The 22580-nt window shown below is 38.2% G+C and overlaps 1 protein-coding gene across 6 annotated transcripts in view; it reads right to left on the bottom strand.

Annotated features, from left to right (window-relative positions):
* Positions 1–21990, bottom strand: part of ANO4 (anoctamin 4) — a 202726-nt gene extending 180736 nt beyond the window's left edge. For 5 of the 6 annotated variants that reach the window (XM_040596624.1, XM_040596618.1, XM_040596619.1 and 2 more), the window contains exon 1: positions 21727–21990. In XM_040596624.1, coding sequence (XP_040452558.1) covers positions 21727–21778 — 52 coding nt within the window. In that variant the 5' untranslated portion in view covers positions 21779–21990. Of the gene's footprint in view, positions 1–15122; positions 15490–21726 lie in introns of those variants that run through there. The other variant, XM_040596622.1, reaches the window with a different exon arrangement.
* Between the last annotated feature and the right edge of the window lie 590 nt (positions 21991–22580).

Raw genomic sequence — 22580 nt, 5'->3', positions numbered from 1 at the left:
ATTTTCTTTGAGAAGTTGCAAGCCAGCATCATGTTCCTGGTAATTTTATTGAAGTATGATCATCCTGAACTGTTTCTTATAGTCAAAGAGAGAAGTTTGAAAACACGAAAATTTTATCAGAGTTGCTCTGTGAAATGCTAGAGAAGTAAACTTCACCTAATCTAGATTTTCAAGAACATTTACTTTGACAATTTGTAAGACCCTTTGCTTGAAACTTGCACTCATATTTTATATTTCCTATACTATCTTGCTATGATTCTGTTGAAGTCATGGTGTGGGACCTGTGGTATTTCTAAAAACTGCATAACTGTATTCCACTTTTCTCCCTTTTTTAGTTTATTCACTACATAAGAAGGGACATAAAAATGTGTAACTCCTCTCCAGATCCTTTGAGCTGTTTATAGAAATAAAATGGTTTTTATTGAACCTGTTTATCACAATTTTTTAGTGTCAGGTTTGTCCCTACATACTCATTTTCACAGCTGACAGTATAAAAATGAAAACACTAAATAAAGTGAGACAATCCAAACCTTGTTTTGGATAATGTTGAAAAATTACTTGGGGGGGGGGGGGGGGGGGGGAAGGGGCGGAGCTTAGCCTCCTTGTGATACTACTTAAATTCTGTTCAAATTAATTCTGCTCAAGTTGAATACTGGTTTACGCACAACTGAATCAGCATTGAACCTGCTCAGTTTGAATAGCACTTTTGGTCATGCTAAGGTAGCTTCATTTATGGGTTATTAACAAGTGTCAGGACTGTCTCATCTAAGCATGGTTGGCATCAATAGCTTTAGAGATGGACACCTTTCTCCTCAGTTTCATCTTTTGGTAGAATCAGCTCTTTCATTTGTTTGCAGTTTCCTAAACTGTCATCCTCACAAAGGCTCCTCAGAGACTCCACTGTTACAAACCAGGCAGTCCATGGCTGCTCACAGATTAAACCATGGGAGGAAACACTCCCCACTTCAACCTGAATTAGGCATTGCTCTATGTTAATCTCCTGGAAACTGTCACATAACTAAAGGAATTCCTTCCAGGTAATCAGCTAGCTAGAATCGAGGAGCTTTTTCTGCCTGCAAACGAATGTCTTGCAGTAAAAATTGATTGTCAAATTAAACCGTTTATTAATTCAGGGCTCTTTCTATCCAATGATCTTGAAATAATAAAATTATTAAAGTAAAACTGCATTTATTTTTTTCTTTTCTTAGTTGATCATTCTACTAACTTTAAGCAAGGCATTGTTAATTTCTAGTTATTTAGCCTTCAAACTCAATATAAAATTCAGAGCCTATAAAATCCATGGGGTTTCTGTGATTATAACTTAAAGAAGATATAGAACATTTATTTGACTGTAATAGCCTAATTATTTCTCTGCGCTGGCTTGAGTATGTTTCTGAAAGAGAAAAATGTACCTCAAGGAAAAATTAGAGCTTCACAGCAATGGACAATGCAAGTTTCAGTAAGCTATATCCTATGCTCATTCACACTTTGCAATTTTTCTTTGCAAATGCTATATCTAAAACATACTTCTTATCCTATCCTAGTTCATTGTTCTCTACTTTTATTTCCCCTTTAAAACAAAACACATTTCTTTCTAAAGGGGGGTGGAACAACTCCCTCCACTTTTTTTTTTTTTTTTTTTTTTTAAGTCTGAGGAATATAAAAACCTAATTAAACACAGAACAGCATAGTTCTGAATTTTGAACTTCCTGACTTTATGCACTTACCCTACAGTGATTAACTGCTCCAAACAAACTATTTTGGTATGCCTCAGAAAGTGTCCTGTCTCCGGGGCTGTACAGTAGGCTGGGCTGCTTCTTAACCCAGGAGTCCCAGAAAGTCCAAGAGGCTGGATGACCAGTGGAGTGAAACCAAATCATCACCATAAGTACTAATTAATGGTCCTCCTTCCAGCGTGGGCAAGAGGAATTAAAAGAACCTCTGCCTGCTTCCCACCTACCTGATTTCTTGAATGCCCTCAGTAAGATCCAGCTCCTCACTCAACGCATCTGCACTCCTCACAAACTGCAAACTGTGCTGAGAAAACTCCTGACCCTGCTACTTTACGTTTTCATTTATTACTGCCATTCACTTCTACTGTGTTAGCAGCTTCGTTCCTCTTCAAACACCAGGAAACAGAGTCAAAAATTTGCATGGAAACAAGGAGATATCTCAGCTCCACAAAGAATTTCTAATTAAGGCAACTGTCCATTGTCCAAACCAGACACAGAGTGGCTCCATCTCTGCCCCACTGCACAGGATGCTGTACTCACCTCTGTATTATTTGGGGCTCTCAATAAGCAGTGGATATTTCTCTTCCAAAGCTTTGAAGTTACCCAAACCAGCCTAAAATATTGTATGAGCTTAGAAATCTGCACAGGGCACAAAAAATTATTTGGTTTCCAACTGCATTTAGGATCCCATAATCCCAGATGTTAGGCATCACATGCTTTTAAAAAATCAAAATCTCATGTCTCAAATGATTACTGCCTTTGTGTAAAGGAGACAAATTAAGCAAAACAGTGAAACTGGGATGCACTTTTTACGATAAACCGGAATTGAAACAAACCTTATTTGCTTTCACTCATTCCCTGCTACTGTTAATTGTATGGACCATTTACTATAACTTTAGAAATAATAAGATGCACTTTATAAGAAATGATACCAACCCATTAAGGAAGATGTAACTGCAATAAAAAAAAATAATATTACACCAAGTCAGGCTTTGAATTTTAAACTTTTTTGTAAGTTTATTCTAAAATCAACCTGACAGGTATCATTGCAGGCTGCAAATTCCAACAATTGGGATGCTGTTGACTACAGTTGAACAGCAGCTTCTGCTTGAGCCAGGCAATAGTCTGGTGCAAGACCAAAATGAAAATGGAAAGCATGTATTTTTACTTATGATTGATTTCCTGACACACTGCAGCACTGGATTCTATTTCACTCATTCAAAGATTTTTCAATTACATCAATTGCTACTGATGTTCTTATATAAGATGAGAAGATCTGCAATGTCTCTTGCATGACTCCATTTATCAAAAGCACCTGCCTCTGAATTATTTTATCGTACTGGAGCAAGCTCAGACTGCAGCAAAATAACAATACTAAACCCAGAAGAATTAACCTTGCACCCAACTGCTCAACATCTGACAGTTAAACGTGTATATTATTAGTGGCATGCCAGATTTTTCACGTGAAGAGTAAGGAAAAACTTCTCCAAACTTTCCCAAAGCATGAAATTAAATGCAGAAGTGACCCTTTGTACAGTTATTGAAGGTTGCAAGCCTGACTTTTCCTAGATCAACTAATAAATATCTGCTTATGCTGAAAGGGTAAGTCTTCGCGGGAAAATGAACATTTTTTATATCCTTCAGTGGAAATCAGTAAGTTTCTAATTTCCTTGGCACAAAATTAGGTACTTTACTGCCTTAAAACTGCCATGTAGAGTAACTAAATCTCTCATCTTGCTCTCCACACTTCTATTTATGCAAATGGATGCCTCCACTTTCTGAATGTCAGTATTTTTAGCACACAATCGTAACTGTGATTACATGTAAAAAACATTTAAGTGATATGTTCAAGTTATACTTTTAAGGGATAAATGATAATTAGAGGAACATTCTTCGTATGGTTTCCTGCAGTCTGCAATTCTCTGTCTTTGGCTTCAGAGTCTGTTAAGCCTATGATATAACCACTGATAAATCCCAATCTAGAAAGTATCTAAAGTTATTGAAAGAAATTATTTTAAAGCATAGAAGATGTAACTCATGGTTTTCCTTCAGGTGAAGTCAGAGTAAGGTGTATACTGAAACCCAACAGGCAGAGACAAGGTCAGGCCCTTTCCAGGGTTTATGCATTGAATGCAGTTCTTGTTCTTGCCCTGGGCCAGCAGAGCACAGGTGACAAATCCCCACAAAGCCACAGGCATTGTAGGACACCACGCTGTGACATCTTCCTGCCAGCGGCACTCCAGCAGCATTTAGCAGGCATTGCAGATTCAAAATTTGCATTCCCATAACCTTGCCTTATTGGCCAGACCCTATGGCAAAGCTTCTGAAACAAGGCAGTGCCTGCGTTATTTTCAAGGGCACATGAGGAAAGTATTAGTTGCTTTATTCATGGCACTTAAAACAGGATGAAAGAAGATTTTTCTGGATTTTTTTTGGACTTGATTGATTGCAGTTATACTATTTATATTATGTTCTTTACTAAAAACTATGTTAATGAGGTGGAATGAAAACATTTTCACAATTTAATTGAATTTACTTGTAATACTGAAACTCTAAAGATAGAATTTGTGCTCACATAATAGCTAATCAACATTGACTTTTCTTTCTAAAAAGCAGTTTTAAAGTATTAACCACATTAGTGAATATGCTATAAAATCACTAGCCATGCATATACAAACAGAGGGGCCTCAAAATTTAAAATGACATTTCTGATTTGGGACATCTGCTTTGACAAATTTAAAAGCAACTGGTTGAAATTCAGAGGCAGAACATTAAATATTTCAGGTTATTTTAGAACATTTTAGCTACAGAAAATCACTAGTCAATTTTGAAGAGGTATGCTATCAATATCTACATATCTGTATCTAAAAAGATAGAAATTATTGTAAAAAAAAAAAAAAAAAGATTACCTAAAGTTATAGGCTGCCTAATTTTTTTTCCCTTCATTTGCCTCTCTTATAGCTCAAGGGGGTCCCTGCAACCATAGAAGAGCCAAAACCCTCTCTGCTACAATCCCATAGCTAGAAGCCACACCACATCACAAAGAAGGAAGAATTACTCTAATGACAAGGTAGAAAGGTCTGTGGCAATAGAGGACACTTACTTCCATCAAACTACCCTCAACAGATTATTAGGGAACTCTGTAGCAGAAGATGCACTTCCCCCTTCTGACTGGTCTACCAGTCACAGAGTGACAACTGTGGCTACCAGGCTGACTCCACACTATGCTCAAGCCCAGGAAGAAGCTCTTAAATATCTGTCCTACATACATACATATATAGCCAACATTTTTCTCAATATCAGAGGATGAAATGTCAGGATTTTATATTGCCTTTTAAAATATTTAGCTGTTGACATATAACACAACTGTATCAGAAGACTGTCAAGTTCACGACATCAAGCCATTAGACCTAAGAAGTGCCAGGATTAACACTGTATCTGCAAAATAGGCTCAGCACTTTTGTGCTTATGCAATACAATATGAGTTTTAATTCTAGCCCACACAGAATTTTTATCCTCAGTGTGCACTTATGATGGACACTTCCACGACAAACATCAGCTCTGCATGGCCTCTCCCCAACCTCAGCACAGAGGGGAAGCTGCACAGAAACACAGTTTGAAACTGCATGAAGAGACATGTTTGTCTCAGGATTAAAGAATTTGAATTTTAATTTGATGTACTCAATTGCATACCCACCTCTGCCTTCAGTGCTGCTAAGGAAGTGATTTCAGTGGGTGTATGTCAATGTCCAAGCACCCAGCTCACAACACCTGATCAATCAAAGATAAGGCTTTCATAGCTGTGGTCAATTCAAGCCTTATTCTGGTTATAGGAAATGCTATAATGTGCTGAAGACATGGAAAAAAACATGCCTTTGGCATTTCACATTCAGCACCCTAAGCTAATGAGCATTTCTGTCTTTCATGCTGAACCTCAGCTCCTGTCCATGAAGTAGTAAGAACCAACATCATGAGCAATGTAAATAATATCATCTGAACTCATAAGTTTCCATGGACAATAATTAGTTATCATGTGGACATGAGCAGAAGTTGTGTTGATTGCCATGAAAATACATATATCAAGAAATAATTGTTTGTTTTTTATTTGGAGCATGATTTGAATCATATACACTAACTATGAGACAGAATAAAATACTTCAAAAGGAAAATAAAAAGAAACAAAGATAATGCAGTGGAAAACACTGCATGTGAACATATGACTAATGTCTCCAGGATAATGCATAAATGCAGCCAACCAAGATTCTGGCATTTATTCTTAAATGCTCAAAGCTGTACTCTCTCATGCTTTTTAGTATAATAAAACATCTCTAGATTATGCAGTGCTAGTACCCAATAATGCAATGAAGTACTCACAAAGCCATACCCCAAGTTTAAAACCTGTTTGTGGGCTTACAGGTGTTTCTAAAAATGCAGTTCAAAAGATCTAAGTGCTAACAGTGTGGGTCTAGAACATGGTTTTCCCCTGGAGTCCATAAGGCAAAGAGGACATATGTTTGATGACAGCAAAGGAAAAACACCACATCAATTGCGAGTCACTTAGCCGGAGTGTACTGCAACCAGAGTACATCAAAATTTAACCAGATGTCATGGTATGCCCTGGAAAGCAAACAACTGGGAATTTTCAGACAGGCAATGACAAGCAGCAATGATATCAAAGTTATTTAGCAAACATCCTAAGTATTACTCCATATTCTGTAGCAATATTTTTTTTTTTGTTAAAATTTCTCTGAAGACTTTTACCTGGCTTAAAACCTAGAAGATAAGTTTTCTTCTCTACTGTTGAGTATTTGAATTTAGTTTATTTATTATTATCTATTAGTATGAAAATTCCTTTTTCCCCCTATACTGTCCATGTGGAAAAACAGGTTAGCCTGGCATGAGCAGGGTACTGGCACAGGTTTCAAGAACCCTGGGTTAAACTAAGACATACATTTCTGTATGATCTTGAGTGAGACACTGAAATATTTGATAATTAACAAGTTTCCATGCAGTAATTGTCATGCTATCACATGATATCTAAAAGCACATAGCATAGATGTACAAAGTTTCTTTCATCACAACCTGATCTTGAAGCAAAATGTAAAAAAAAAAAAAAAAAAAAAAAAAAAAAAAAAACAGTGAATCTGTGCTACATCCATCTCACTGCTTCTCACTTTTCTCCCTCTTGGGACTGAAATGACGCACAAATCCTAAACCTATTCTCCCTTTTCCTCACTATTTCCCTTCTCAACATAACTCATGAGCAGAGGTAATACCATTCAGCAACAACCTCACATGAGGAGCATCAGGACAAGCACAGGGCTATCATCCAGCCTCACTGTAACATGTATTAAATTTTAAGTGAAACGTTTAACCTTAAATTCAGGAAATGAGATTATCATGTTGAAATCTGACACCACACTTCTGCTCCAATATGTCTGCATTGTAATGTCACCTTTAACAGCCTCACTGCATTGCTACACAAAAGATTGATAGACAAATGCTACTGCTGTTGCAAAGAATGCTAACCTGTGCAACAAGCACTGCTGAAGTACCATAATTCAACGGTCTGAGTTAGTTTTTTCACAGCTCAGAACTCCAGGGAAAAAAAATAAACACTGGTATATAAGTTGGACACCTGAACACAGAACTAGCCTTGAGGAGCAAGGAACAAAAAAAGAGATGTGCTAGAGGAGGAATGGAGCAGCGCCTGGAAGAGAGTTGAAGGACAGGAGGCCCAGCAAACAGCAGAAGCACAGAATGAAGAATTAGAAGGAATAAGATCAGAGACCAAAGCTGAGAAAGAAGAGTCAGAATTAGAACTGCAGAGGAGTTACCTGAACAATGATCTAATTAAGCTTTAAGGAAAGCAAGTGGATAATTTAGCCCTAGAAGTTCATTACAAATAAATTAGGTTGTGGTATGCTAACATATAAGTCTCTGCACTAATAAAAAATGATCAAGTCATTACTTTTTTGGTAAAAGGGAAAATGAAGTCATATTTTGCTTACACAAGAATGTTTGGATTATTTGCAGAACTGTTTCTGGTACAATCGTGCAAGAAGTTGCAGTAACAACTTCACCGTGGGACATTGAGTACTGATGTAAACTTCACAAAAGTTGTTTGTACAGCCAAAATTTTACCATAGTACATTTAAGCAGCAGGGTTCAGAATCTGGTATTATTAGAAATGTACGCTAAACTTTGCGAAGCATGCTGAAACAGAAGGTTATCCAATCTTTTGCGAAGGCATTTCTGAAATCCATGTCACACAAATTCTACTTTATCAAGGCAAATAAATTCTGTCTACAGCTTAACAGCAGTTTCAGTGTGACTGAAGTTCTTTGTAACTTCTTAGACTTAACCTGACCTGGTGGTTAACATCAGGACAATTATTATCAACACTCAACATCATACAAAAAAGAAAAGTCTATGGATAAAAACTTGACTACCCTAAATGTAATATAAACTGGGATCAGGAATTTCCCCCATCTCTTGCTGGAAGAATTCTTTATCTAAATTACATCAGTTAAAAAAATCAAATACTGCAGGAGTTTCTATGGGAACAGAGGGCAATAAGAAATTAGAAGAGGTATTCTTTTCCTTCTCCTGAGGGCAGAGCAGCCTTCAACTTAATTTTAGCCTTCTCATCTAAAATAAATAATTTTCATGGCAATAACTTGAAAAATAAATAATTTTTATAGCAAGAACTTCAAAAACATTAAGCATAAACCAAAGCAGTGTTACCTGCACAAAACTGTAGAACTTGAAACAACTCTGACCCCTATTGCCTGTCTAATTCTTCTTTGTTGTGGTTGTTTGACCTCAGATTCCACAACTACAGAATATACTGTTTTCCTAGCAGATTCAGGAAAAGAATATTCATGTTAATGAGGCTGACATTTTATTTGGCTCTTAGGTTCCAGCCCTTTCGTTCTGCTAAACTTGCTTATTCTTGCCTCCTGATCTCCATTTTTCTACACAAGCTTCACAATATCTTACGACTGCAGCCTGAGCTCTTCATTTACAAAAAAACATTATTTTCTGTCCCCAAGGCATTGAATCAGAGCAGGGCTCTGCCAAGACTGAACACAGTATAGGATGGCAACTACTATGGCAAAAAAAAAAAAACCCAAAGAACACCTGACCAAAAAAACCCAGAGTAAGAGCACAATTGGGGGCGGGGGGTGGGAATATCCCCGACTAACCTAACATGGATGATATCTCTATGAAGAACAAAGAGCCACCAACAAAGGAAAGCCAAAACTAAGAAAAACATGAAGGAAAATCAATATGTGAAAAGGCAAAAATTTAGGTGGCAAGGGAAAACAATGAGAGACAGTGACACTGAGCACAAACAAGATGATCTGAAATGAGCCTGGGGCATAGATGAACAACATGCAGAGAGGTTGCATGTCTGCCAGGATACGTACCAACAGACTTCACAAAAACATGGGTTTCAGCTGGAATTTTCTAGGAAGTGGCTCTCCAAAAAGTACCAAGGTCATTTAGAAAAAAGTTTCCAGGAGTCTAATACAGCATGTATGAAGTATTATGCTTAACTTTAATGAAAAACAGTTTTGTCAAAGAAAATCATCTGAAATGGGACTATATCTCCTGGTGATCCAAAACAGCTAATCACCAGGCTAGCTTTTCCCTACAGCAAACGAGCTCAGAGCAGAGTCAGTCTTGTCCTTTGCAAGTGATATTGTTAATTAACTTCCTCCTCCAAAAATGAAGGGAGGCACAGTTATTTTTCTGTATTTGAAGGCTATAAGCACCATATAAAATTATGAATTAACGTCAATATTGCAGGGGGCTATAAATAAGAGCAAATGGATGAAGTTAAAAAAGCTGTCATGAAACAGGCATTTATTTCAATCATCTCCCAGCAGTTGTGATGTAAACCCTACAGATAAATTATACAGAAGCCTACTCTTTCTAGCTTCATATCAAGCAGCAGTAGGCTCCTAAAGGAGATTTGGGACACGTATGTTAGACATGTTTCAAACCATGCTCTACAAGCACTAACTTCTGCTATTCTGTCTCTGAGGAGAGCATGAGGAGCCCACCTCCTATGATCACCCATCAACTTCATAGTCCTGGGATCTTAGGGCACACACAGCCAGCATGACATGGCTCTAATCCTGGCTGGTGTCATCTGAATATCAACTGTTTGAAAATGGTTCTTTTTATGGTGCCAGGCTGGTGCCCAGATGTGCTGGTGGCTCTAATTTCATGTGGATGACCTGACAGCTCAGATCTGACATGGAACAACCACTACAAAGAGCTAACACCAATACTGAAGTGATTCCAAGGAGTGCATTCAGAACAATTAACTAGGTTTATCTTTTAAAAAATACTGTTCCACAGGTAGTATGGACTTTTGAGGGACCAAGTTATGCACAATTCTTGGACAGCGAGCCTGCCCTTGGACAGTCAGATTGTAAACACCAAGTCTGGAAATCTTTGAACTCATGATCAAACTTCACTATTTGGTGAGGGCCAGCCTTCTCTCAGGGCTGGATTTGGAGGCTTGCTTGCTGTAGCCTCTCCTGAGGTGGCAAAGGGAAGCTATTTTGAGAGACAGGCCTTACAGCATTTCAAACGTTTAGAAACAGGAGGCTTTCCTGAAAATATTCTCTCAGACTTGTTCTCTCGTAGAGTATGACCTATCCATGTGCAGAAAGCCGTGCACCATTAGCTCCCCTATTTGCAGACTTAATTGCAGCTTCAGTGATATTCATCTTGTTCAGAGGTGTTGTTCATTGAGACTGAACATTTGCATTACCTGCTCCAGTACCAAGATCCCTTTCATTGGGATGCTGAGGAACTAGCCCATAACTTGTAACCACATTATTATTTTGCTTTATACTGCAAACAGAACAATGTCAGTTTCTTGATTCTAGTAATCTCAGATTACCAGAACAGTACCACTTAAAGTTGGTTGAGTCAGTTTAGGATAGAGTTTTGCCCTCTCCACAACTTCCACCAAAAAAGGCTACAAATGTTTCCACAACTACTTGAAAGTAAACACTTGACCTTCAAAATTTTTCATTAAATGTCATGTTCTGGTGTTAAAGAAGCCTATGAGACAGAGTGGTCCCTTGAGAATGCTTCAGCCCTTTGATATTTCCCAAAGCAAGCAGGTCTAATGCTGCTCCATTATTACCACATTGAATCTGGAACAACGTAATTGTGGTGTAGGCTATGCAAGAGAAAGTTCTTTTAACATACACATGACCTCTCACCTTACTGTCCAGTATTGCCTGTGCAGAATTACACATGAGCAAATCTGCACAACACAAACGGAAAGGCCACAGTTTCCATGAATGATGAGCTAGGTATACACAAGTGCTATGCAGTTGTACAAATGCCGAAAATATGACACACACATCTACACACACACAGATGATAGGTGTAGAGTGCAAGCACTTACTAAGAGTTCAGCTTATGCACAGAAGACACGAGACACATTTAACAATGCCTGAAAACTAATCCTTCCCTATAGATACAGAGAAAGCATGTATCATATGAACACTCTGCCCAATACTTCCTCAAAACACAAAACTTCTGACAGGTTATGTAGCACAGCATTCATGCACAGGACTTCAAGACATCCATTACCCACAAAAGTAGCAACTGGACTGAAGACAACTCACCTGTTAAGGTCTCCAGACATATAGAGACAGATTTTTAATACTTGCAGTATTATATAGCTATAAAGTTCTTGAAATCATCCTGGACAAAATCTGCAGACTAAACAAGAGAAATGTCCAGGAAAACTGTAAAAGTTATCTCAATGAATGACAAAGAAACCTAGAAACTGCAGTCAACTTTTGATTATCCATGCATGCTCATGACTGGGTCAGTATGTATGAAGAAACAGCCAGGTAAAAGCACTATTATTATAACATACAATCTACACGTAGAATACGTATACTGTAAATTACAATTACATATGCTTTGTAAAAATATGATGTAGTACCTTACTTTTGAAAATATTCATAAACAGTTTTCAGAAGGAGCTTAAAAAAAAAATAAAAAAAATCGCCTGGTACTGATGGCTTCAGCTCTGCATCATACATATCCCAGTTTCACTTTCCAGTCTGGGACAGAGAGAGAAGTTGGGGCACCACTAATCTACCACCTGGATTCTTCAACCAGTGATAATCAATACCTGCCTTCACAGGTTTTGTCAGAAAGAATATGAGCAGATAGAAAGCATAAAACTACTGAAGCAGTATGGAAAAATTAGTAAAAATATTCCCAATAATATTCACAACATAAATGTATATGGTTGAATATTTGTGGAGTGTAAAGCTTTAAAGAATTTGCTTCTATGGACAAGTAGAGTGAAGAATACATACTGAACATACACAGGGGAAAAAAACAACAATGCAGTGACTTCATCACATCATTGGATGATTTTGGCTGGCTAAGGAACAGAGCTGCTTGCCCTTTTTTTTTTTTTTTTTTCCCTGCAGTTGTTTTCTATGCAGTCTTCAGCCACCCTGCAAAGGAATTAACATGACACCATGCTGTGGAACAAGGAAGTACTATGCATGCATTCCCCTATCAGGGCATTCATAGGATTCTCAGAAAATGAGAAGCACTTCTATCTACTTTAATTTCATGTTATTTGGGGAATTTCACTCCTCTCTCTACTTCTCAAGGCTTTTATAGAGAACTGCATTTTTATTTTTTTTTAAGCCCTCAGCCTGCAACAGGATGTGCTGACAAGGATTTTGGGTGCATAGACTTCTCAGCTGCAGTACGTAGAGGTCAGTTTTCAAATGTAAACATCCCACTGCAAGCTTGCGTGGGTTAAAATGGAGAAAACACTTCAGGATTATTGTTTTTTCCTCCCTTCCTTTTGCCTCAAGGATATTTAGAAAGCACATTACATTATGTACTTTGGCTTTTAAACTTTTATTGAATAAGACGGATATGATTATGCACTTAGACTATCTTGCAAAAGCTAATTTTTAACCTGGCTGAGAAATGAGTAATTTTTTGAATAAAAACAGTCCTTTCAAGTGAATGCAAGGTAAGAATGTAGATTATTTTAAGGCACAGGAATATCTGACTTTATAATAGTTTTCAAAATAAAAACATGCTGTACCATACTTAACTGTAACATCTTCAGATTTATTTAGATTGTGCATGTATTTTGCAAATCCTCTTGGTTTTTAAGTTTATGGCCATTATATATGGAACAAAATGGTACAGTAAACAGCTCCACATGCAGATGCACACACACAATTAATTGTTACATTTAATCAAGAAAAACCTAAGCCTGGTCTCCCCAAGGCAACGTCACAATCTGCAGGCGCTGAGGATCACCTCCCCATCTGTGTTACCAAGACCCCTGCCAGTCTACTTTCACAGCAAAAAGTTTCTTTGCTGCTGTTGTTGTCTCAACGCTTCCTGAAACTGGAGGAGAACAAACTCTGGCACCTTTGTTACCGATTTAAAAAAAGTAGCACCTAGACTATACATAGTGCCAAAGCCTTTCGGTAATAGACAGTGGGAGGACTGCTCTAGAGGTAAATGTTTTTAAACAGTTCTTTGAGCTGCACAGGTGCCAGGATAGATCTGCACCCTACCGGAGAGCAGGAGGGAGGCAGCTTTGCAACGTGTCCTCACCCACAGCAGTGACAAGGGAAACGGGTCTCGGCATCAGCTATACTGGCAGGTGCAACATGGTACCAAAATGTACGGTCTGATGGGAAAGATGACTTGGACCACTGACATCTGGGCTACGTGCTGGCCGCTACCACTTTTTTCTGCGAAGGCAATGCAGTAGGTACCTCACTGCACCATGAAGTCCTCTACCTGCAGATCTGTGTAAGCCACCTCCTCCTCCTCCTCCCCCCAGTACCTCTTGCAATTGCCTAACCCGGCCTTCCTCCCACAGCACATATGCACGCTATCAATACAACCAGGCATTACACCCAAGTACAGAAAAGAAGTGGAGGGTATTTAAAGTAACAGTGGTGGTTTAGGTTTTGCTCATTTGGGAGGGGGAAGGAGGTATACAAACTCAGTTGAACTAAACAGCTCAAGTGAAGTAAAACCCTCTGAATTACAGGATAAATCAGGAACAAACTTATTTTATTAAGCCACATTAAGACACATTAAACAAAGAAAACAGTTTCCAGACAGCATATCTCTTGCTTAAACCCATAAAAGGCAATGCAGAGACAAAATAGAAGCTTTATTCTTATGCTACCTCAGTAAAACAACAGTATAAGAACACATCACCTTTTTGCCTTGCTTTGAAGGCAGAGCAGTCTGTGATGAGTTTGAGCCAATGTTCTATCTATGCCTTCAGTGGACCTTTGAAGATTTAGTGGTCTTTATTGTGCCAGCAGTGTGTAAGGGCTATGCATAGTCAATCTACATAATGGATTCACAACATGAAACACATTTAAGTTAAAAGAAATACTTTTGTACTTCTCTCATACCAAAAGCAAAGGAATATAACTATCTATAATCATATTTGCATTTGCTTTAAATTTCATGCAACAAACTAGAGGGGGGAAAAAAAAAGGGATGTGTAAGGGCACAGTTTACTGTGGACTAAATAATGACCTTCCCTATTTACAAAATCAGAGCTGTTAAAATAGCTTAGAGCATGAATGAAGCAAGCACACATTTTCAAACATTTAAATGCACTACTTCTCTATTGCAGAGTTGTAAAAGCACTTCAAAAGGCTAAGATTTGCAACAGTATAGACCAGCGAGGGATGAGTGTTATTAGGCTGCCTATTCTGTAACTTCTTGTCCCAGTCAGTCTGCACTTGTAAGATGCAAAAGGTCCAGTTTTGAAACACCTGATGACATAGGCTTATATTGAAAATGCTGAAAGAGCCCATCCTTCCTATGCCAATGACAGTAAGTATCAGCTCAAACTACATGTATGCCCCACACTTGAACACTGAGGAGCTTCAGAGTTTTCTGGATGGCTAGTCAAGCTGGGGCTTTCTCTGCCCTTTCAGCACAGTGGTACAGACATGAGTCACCTTTACCAAATCCGTAATTCCAGTTCCCCAGAACCTTATCCCGTTGCTGCCACAGGCAATCGCAAGCAATGCTCAAGCCTCCCGTTTCAAGGACAAAGAGGCAGTACTCAGATTGCAATCACTTCAGAGCTCCGGGTCAGAAAGGGGAAAGAGCAAAAATAAAGAGAAAACTTGTATTTTAGCTAGCCAACATCTGCTATGAAGATGCTAAAAATGATGACTAGATATTGAGTGAAGGTCATGAGGCTTATCTAAGAATATAGGGGGAGAAAAAACAGATGGGGGAAGGGGGAGGTGGGGGGGGAGAGCACGAGCACTGCAGCAAAGAAGCTATGCTCAGCCAATACATGCTGGCACTTACCATAAAAATAGAAAGATCCAAAGAGAATCAGATTAAGGATCCTTTTTATCTCTCTTCAATAGAAAGATTTCCACATGAAGCTCTGAACACAGCTGTCCAGGGAAAAGCAAGGTAATATGATGATACATAGAGAACACTAACACAAATTGTAAGTCCTTTCACAGCCTTCCAAAACCTGCAAGCAGTTTGTGCTAAAAAAACCAAAGGTAAGAAGTCTGAAGACGACTCCTACATAACACTGCAGCTAAAAGAGACTGCTGTATTTCCAGTCACTCAGACTGCACTGTTTTCATCTTCATCTTCTCACCATTACTTACATTCTAGAGGTGGGCTTGGGGGTGGGGAAAAGAGATTTCTCCTCCAAGTGGAAAGGAGCGTAGAAACGGCATCAGCATTTTTAATCAGTCGCTGCGAGTACCCAATCAGAGGAACCGAGTGGTGCCAGCGTGACAGCTGTCCAACGCAGGGCAGCCTGGCGTGCCAGCCGCCAGCGCGTTCCTGCTTTGCACAAGACCACCGACGGGCTAATCCGCTTCACTACCCCAGCAAGGTTTTCTGTGCCCACACACAAACAAACTGCCTTCATGCACTGCGTCTTGTGCTCCGAGGAGCAGCACTTTGAAAGCTACAAGCTTTTCTAGGTTGCTGTTCTGACAGGCTGTTTTCTACATCTGTGCAACAGTACAATAGCAAGAGTTTGGAATATCAGCATTATTTAACTTGCAATTTATCATCTGGTAGCTTCCCTATATAAAATATACATTAACCATTGCTTCCTCTTCAAAGTTGTTGGTTTTTTTGTTTGGTGTTTTGGGGTTTTTTGGGGGGTTGGGTTTTTTTTTGTTTTTTTGGGTTTTTTTTTTTTTTGAGGAAAAGGAAGTCAATAAGAGATTTTTCAGCCCTGCTGCTGTGAACTGCCTTGTTAGAGCTGGCACTGGTTTTGACATGACATCATAGATCCCTGACAGCACCAGATCCACAGAAAATAGACATCTAAGGTCCTTCTCTCCCTATCCGCCAAGATGACAACTAGATTACATGTGTGTGTTGCTATCTTTTGTGGTGTTATCTATCCTACTACTAGACATCAAAAAAAAAAAAGGGGGGGGGGGGGGAGGAAAAAAAAAAAAAAAAAGACAGACCTCAACTTAATTTACAGTAAGGACATCTGGGATCTGGAGGGAAACCCTTCTATGGTCGGTCTTTAACCCATTGAACCAATCTGCACAGGGAAGTTATGCAGTCAACATTAAAGCTGTCAAACAATGGCAGCTTTAATCCAGATGATGCTCCTTATTCTAAAATACAAATGCCTACATTTGACTATGAGGGAGAAATTCTTCTGACCCTACTGCACAATGCAGCCCACAGGGGAGCAAACCTAAATACTGCATACAAATTTGTATTTACTTAAAGCAGACACTCCACCGGTAGAAAAAGTTAGACACTTACCTTTTCAAAAAATGTTTAAAACAGTCAGCCCTGTTTTTCTGCCACATCACAACATTAAAATGAGTATCATCCACCCGACACCCATATTTCAGAAGATGAAAAGGCTATATGAGAGGGGAATGCAGGGAAAACAGACTTAAAGTATTCCCAGCAGTGGTACTCATATTTGGTCAGTATTAAGGTACTTGTAGAACATACCAGGTAACAACACAAGCCCATCGGCAGGGGGGGATGTGTGTGTAACAAAGAAACAAAAATCAGAGGTTCTACTGCCTGAAGTGCAAGCTAACAATCCAAACTGCAATTTCATACAACTAACCTGTTCTGAAATGTCTGAAAGCATGAATATAGCGCAAGAGCACACAAATTCCACTAGCAGGCAGCAGTGATTTTCACATACCACCAGGATGACATACCATGCTGATCACAACCAAAATTACCTTTTTCTTTTTTAAAAAGGTTAGTTTCTCCCCTCAGATGACAGGACATTGGAAGGTCCATTACTGTCTTCCATTTTAGTTTGGTTTTAATAGGCTTGTTTCATGCTATCAACAGAACATGCATAAAATTTATTCCTCCCTTTTCATAAACACCATTAGTACAAAAAACGCAAAATAACTGGTATGAGAGATAGAAGGCACAGGTGAAGGACAGATCAAAAGAATAAATAAGAAAGGAAGGCAATTGCTATATACAAGTAATGCACGTGGGATATATACAGATAACAGCACATATACATATGGATAACCAAAACTAAAGACATAGCCAAGATAGGAGTAAGAACAAGAAAAGGAGGAAGCAGAAGAAGAAAATGCATTTAAAGTCTGCAGTAACCTTTCAAAACATATAGCAATGCTAGCAGGAAGATTACTATTTGACATACCACATGCCTGGTGAAGTAGGCAGCTTCTGTTTCAGGACTCTGAGAATGGGAGACCTTCAAAAAGTGTCTCAAGATACTTGTTACAGAAGAAGGAATACCCACATGCACCCCTAAGTTCATGCTTTAATATTCATTCCACAGCCAAAAAATAATAGCGTTTCTTCCCCATGTCATATAGTCAAGGTCCTGAACTGGGCAATAAACAGAGGAGAAATCAGAGACAAATCCCTTGTAAGCAAAGCACCCAATTCCCTTTGTTTCCTATAAGGATGCATGAAAAAAACCAGACATTATTGTAGCAGCTCTCTGGAGGGAAGAAAGCTAGGTCATAGACAGATTTTAGTGGACAATGCTATGAATATTTTGCAATGAGCCTTAAAGAAAGAAAGCTGCACCTGAACTTCATAATAAGGAAAAGACTGGGGGGAGTCTGTCCTCCACTTTTCCCATGAAAACATGGGATGTGTGAGAAGAGGCTGTGCCCACAGAAGTAGGAAGAGCTGCTGTGATTCCACCCGCATGCTTTCTGGTGACAGCTATAATGAACCAAAGATATGAACAAATGCTAATAGAGTAATTAATTCAAGCTTTCAGCTAAGAGCAGAGGATTTAACACTCAAGTAATTTAGGTTTAAGCTTCTTTTGAGGCCACCTTTGAGAACTTGGAAGAAATCTCCGACAGATGTTCAGAGTGGATTTAGTGCAGAGTCTATGATTCTGGTGAATAAAAAAAAAAATCCCTATTTCTTTGTGGTGCTTTGATTATAGCTGAGGGAATGGTAGTAAATTCCTTTGGAAACCTAATTTTTCCTCTTCTCCTTTATTAGCACATGGTCCTTTCAATATGCCTCAAGCTGTGATTGGTGAGATCATGACCGTGTGCTAGGGACACTGGCAACCTGCTTAAGCATTATCTTTCAAACCATTTCAGAGATTAGGAGTAACGGGGGGCGGGGGGGGGGACACACGACAACGACATGACCACATATGTCCCCAGAAAGAAGATAATTTTCTCTTCCATTTCAGCAAAACAACTGCTGCCTGAAAAAAAATACTGAAACCAGCTGTTGTTCTACATCTAGTTAAAGAAAAGAAAAAGCTCATGTACTTTTCTTGTGAAAGAGAGCCAGAGCATGATGCCAGGTGGGGCTTGTTTTATCCTACCTATCTACCTGTTTGTCCAGCAAGCAAAACAAACTCAGGACTAGGTGGTCCAGAGCTGTTCTCTCTGTTCCTCCCCAATAGTTTATGGAACAACAGTCCAAATCCACATTCCTGAGCTGTATGGTGAAGTTGATGCCCAGAATTTAATAGAGCTCCTCTCTCACCACTGGAGCCTCACAAACTGCCAACTGCTCAGAAGGAAGGTACAGGGTAACGGAGTCTACCACAATGCAGGTCCCAGCTCAACAGCACACACCAACATGTGAACAGGACACGTTGCAGACAGGAGAGGGATAAAGGAATTAAACATAGATTTCAGGCAGAGGTGTTTAAAATTTCAGTGGGTAATTTAGGTACAAGTGTTTCATTTCTCCATGCTGTCAGGATCACTCCTGCATACAGAAGATTCCCACAATCTGAACTAAATGAAGCAGACAAGAATGAAACAGTAAAACCAAGAAGGTAAGAAACGCATGACATTCCTTCCCTGTTTGGTCAGGGTGCTTGTGAGCCTCCCTAAGGCATTCAAGCGCAGCTCTGGTGTGTGATATTGTGGTGCTTGAAGAAAGCAACAAAAAGGAGGAAAGTTTCTGCTAACTTGATCTTGGCTGAAGGTGATTGAGGAAAATTACCACAGTTTGAACATACTTCAACTTTCTGATTTTGATATTTTTATAATCCATTAGATTGAAGTGCTTTCAGTTGTTAGATTTTTGATCTCTATATTGATCTACTCAGCACTGACAAAAATGCCTCCTTAGTAGTCGTCTTGGTAGGCTTAGGTGTTTTCCTGTCTATTAGTCTGTCACATGATTCTTTTATAATTTTTCAGGACTTTTTTTTGTTTGTTAAGTAGGAATTTAACCAATTCTTTTAAAACACATTAAAAGAAAATACCTTTCTTCTGATTCTACAATAATTTAATTTGTGATTTCTAGTTAGAAGCTGTTGAGTAAAGTACTGGAATGAAGTATTTCAGGTTATAATATTTTCCCTCTAAAGACAGAACTATTTACTGAATATTTCTGCTTTTAACATTATTATGAAAAATTCTACTATTTCTACAACAGAACTATAACAGACCAAGGTATTTTATGTAAAAATTCAATTTCTAACATACTGTAAAGTTTTCCCTGTTTTTTCATAGGCCCCTTACCTATCTTCTTCTGTATTAAATGTACATTAAAATTAATGAATGTCGATACAGCAAAATTTTTTCTATTAGATCATTTTTGTCTTACAGTTGTGAAATGAATACATTTTTCTTAGTAAGACTTCACTCTTCAAAATGTCATTTATTTGGGAAAAGTAAGACATTATTAAACTACTTTCAGATAAACAATTCATAATTATAAAAAAATTGATGTCATTTTTCAAATCACTTAATGAAACAAGAATTATCAATATCAATTGAAGAAGAAACTTTATCAGTCTTTGTTTTCTAGAAAAGTGGGAGTTTCACCACCCTTTGTTCACGCTGCTGGTGCGTCACTTGAAATCGGATAAAGAAGGTTCTGAACACCACGTACAGATGGAAAGGAAACTAAAAGCATGATGGACTTTGAGAAAAAGATATTGGTTAAGCAAAATCAAAATGACCACTAATGATTTCTATCTTACATTGTAATTTTTTTAAAAGTCACCCATACAGCCATTTCTCAAGTACTAAAAATACCCAGATAGAAGGAAAGAGAATACATTATCATATAGAAAGTCTTTCATTTCTGCAACATAAATTTAAACCTAATGCAGGTGGGAAGCAATACAAGTAACTGACAAGACTATGTGGATAGAAACAGCTACTGCTGACTGGCATTTCTAACTCTAATTAGCTTCTAGAATTTATTCTGTTAGAATAATAAGATACAAGGTTTTCAATGATGAAGCGAAAATCCCTGGAAGAAAAACAGTCAAAAAAACAACAAAACAAAACACCTCAAAAACCTCCAAACCTGTGTTTCTTGGCCATCATTTTCCAGAAAAATGTGTAATGACCATGTCTGCATTCTAGAGAACTGGTCTAAAAGGAATTTAGCTAGGGAATAACAACAAGCTGCCCACAGGGATTTTTCTCACTTATGTAGAATTTTCCTAGCTGTTTTATATAAAAGAAATTATAGCAGATAGCTTCAATGTGAGAAAGGGGTATAGGCTTGTGCACCCACGTTTGTAAAACAAGAAACCAAACTAAAAAAACGCACACCAAAACAGCCACAAATTCTAACAGTTAAGGCATAAACATACAGTATTTTTCATTTTACACCAATGTGAGAACATTGCCCTCACCTCCTTCCTAAAAGGGACAGAAAAATCAAAGCAGTATAGAGATAGCTGAGGGACACAACTCACACCATTACCAGTTCCACCATCTACAGTTTTGTATTTGGTCTCTAACTCAGGACCTCAAAATAAGCCTTTCTAGAAACCAAGTAAGAAAATTACATACAGGTAATATTTCTTTAAGTATAAAGGACAGGTTCTATTAATGCATCTTCAATGCAACTCTAACAAAAAACAATTGCAGCCTTAAGCGAAAGCCTAAAGGTATAAGCAGAGAACATACAAAGACCACCAAATTAAAGTCTCAATTTAATGTTGCTTTTTAAAGTAGGAAACCAATACTAAATATCTAATGATTAATTATTTTAAAACCTTTTAAACTTAGTTATGCTACTGCTGCATAACTCCATAGTAATGATATTTTGTGCAATAACTGTAAAAGATTACCACAGACCTTACCAAAACAGAAATACCAAAACACATGAAGCAATTAAAACACTCTTAACAGATCATAATTTCATAGTACAGAATATTCCATTTGTTTGTAGCTGTTTCCTTAACTAATAAAATTAAACTTCTAACAATAAAACAAGTCTTTTGATAGCCCATAAAAATTACCTCTCTTCTAAAAAAAATATTGATACTTTTATCTAAACTAATCCTAGAACAGATGAACAGGAGATAATCTGCTCAAAATAAAAAAAATAATTAAGGCTTTTCCTTAAAAAGCACAGTAAGTCATTTTGCCACACATCTTTGTACTTTGTTGTCAATGCAAACAGAAAAGTTTGCTGTTCATTTGAAACAAAGACAAAAAGGACAAACCTTTCCAGGATGGTTCATTGGAGAGAGAGGAGTTAGACAACACAAAGGACATAATCTCATAATCAAAGCCTAACCCATGGGTTAGTTCCTAGTATGGATAACCACAGCATTAAGATGACAGTCTGTCCAATAAGGGTTTAAACTGAGATCCACTTATCTTTTACTGCCAAAACTTAGCTGTGCTTTCCCACCACCCCAACAGAAAAATAAAGGAACATTTTTAAAGCCTGTGACAACACTTTCCGTCAACAGGCTAGGAATTCAGGGTGGAGACATGGGAAAAAAAAAAAAAAAAAAAAAGCTTCCTCAGAAAAAAAAGGTGGGTTCTACGGAAGTTTTTAAGCACAGAATTACCAGTAGTAAAAGATGGCAAGATCCAGAAGTTGGTGAATATTCATAGATAACAGTGTGCTTCACTGAGCAAGCACAACAAACTTTTACTAAAGCATGTAAAAGAAAACTATATATTTATACTCATGTATATCTATAGGCTTCACATATTGACCCCCAGATAATTCCTAAATTTTTGATTGTGGACCAAAAAGGGAGTGGTAGGAATTTTTTACCTGCAAGGAGATAGGCATGTTATATCAGGTCACACAGCAGGGAGAGGCTGCAGTACTGAGCTCCTGAGAGGAATAAGGAGAAAGATGCCACCTAGAAAGCATAAGGCCGGATGCCAGGAACAGACAGGCCCCTGGATACTCATGAGGGCTTTCCAGACCACTGTTAAAGCAGGTGGCTTAAAGCTGTGCCAGACCATTAGTCAAATCAGGGGGGATCATACACTAATCATTCATCTTCATGAAAGCAGAAAAATGACCTACAGTTAATGCTGAAGCAGAGAGGAAGGA

The sequence above is a fragment of the Falco naumanni genome, chromosome 5 (assembly GCF_017639655.2).
Source record: "Falco naumanni isolate bFalNau1 chromosome 5, bFalNau1.pat, whole genome shotgun sequence".
Taxonomy (NCBI): domain Eukaryota; kingdom Metazoa; phylum Chordata; class Aves; order Falconiformes; family Falconidae; genus Falco; species Falco naumanni.
The sequence above is the reverse complement of the archived record's forward strand: the minus strand, read 5'-3'. Positions and strand labels throughout refer to the sequence as shown.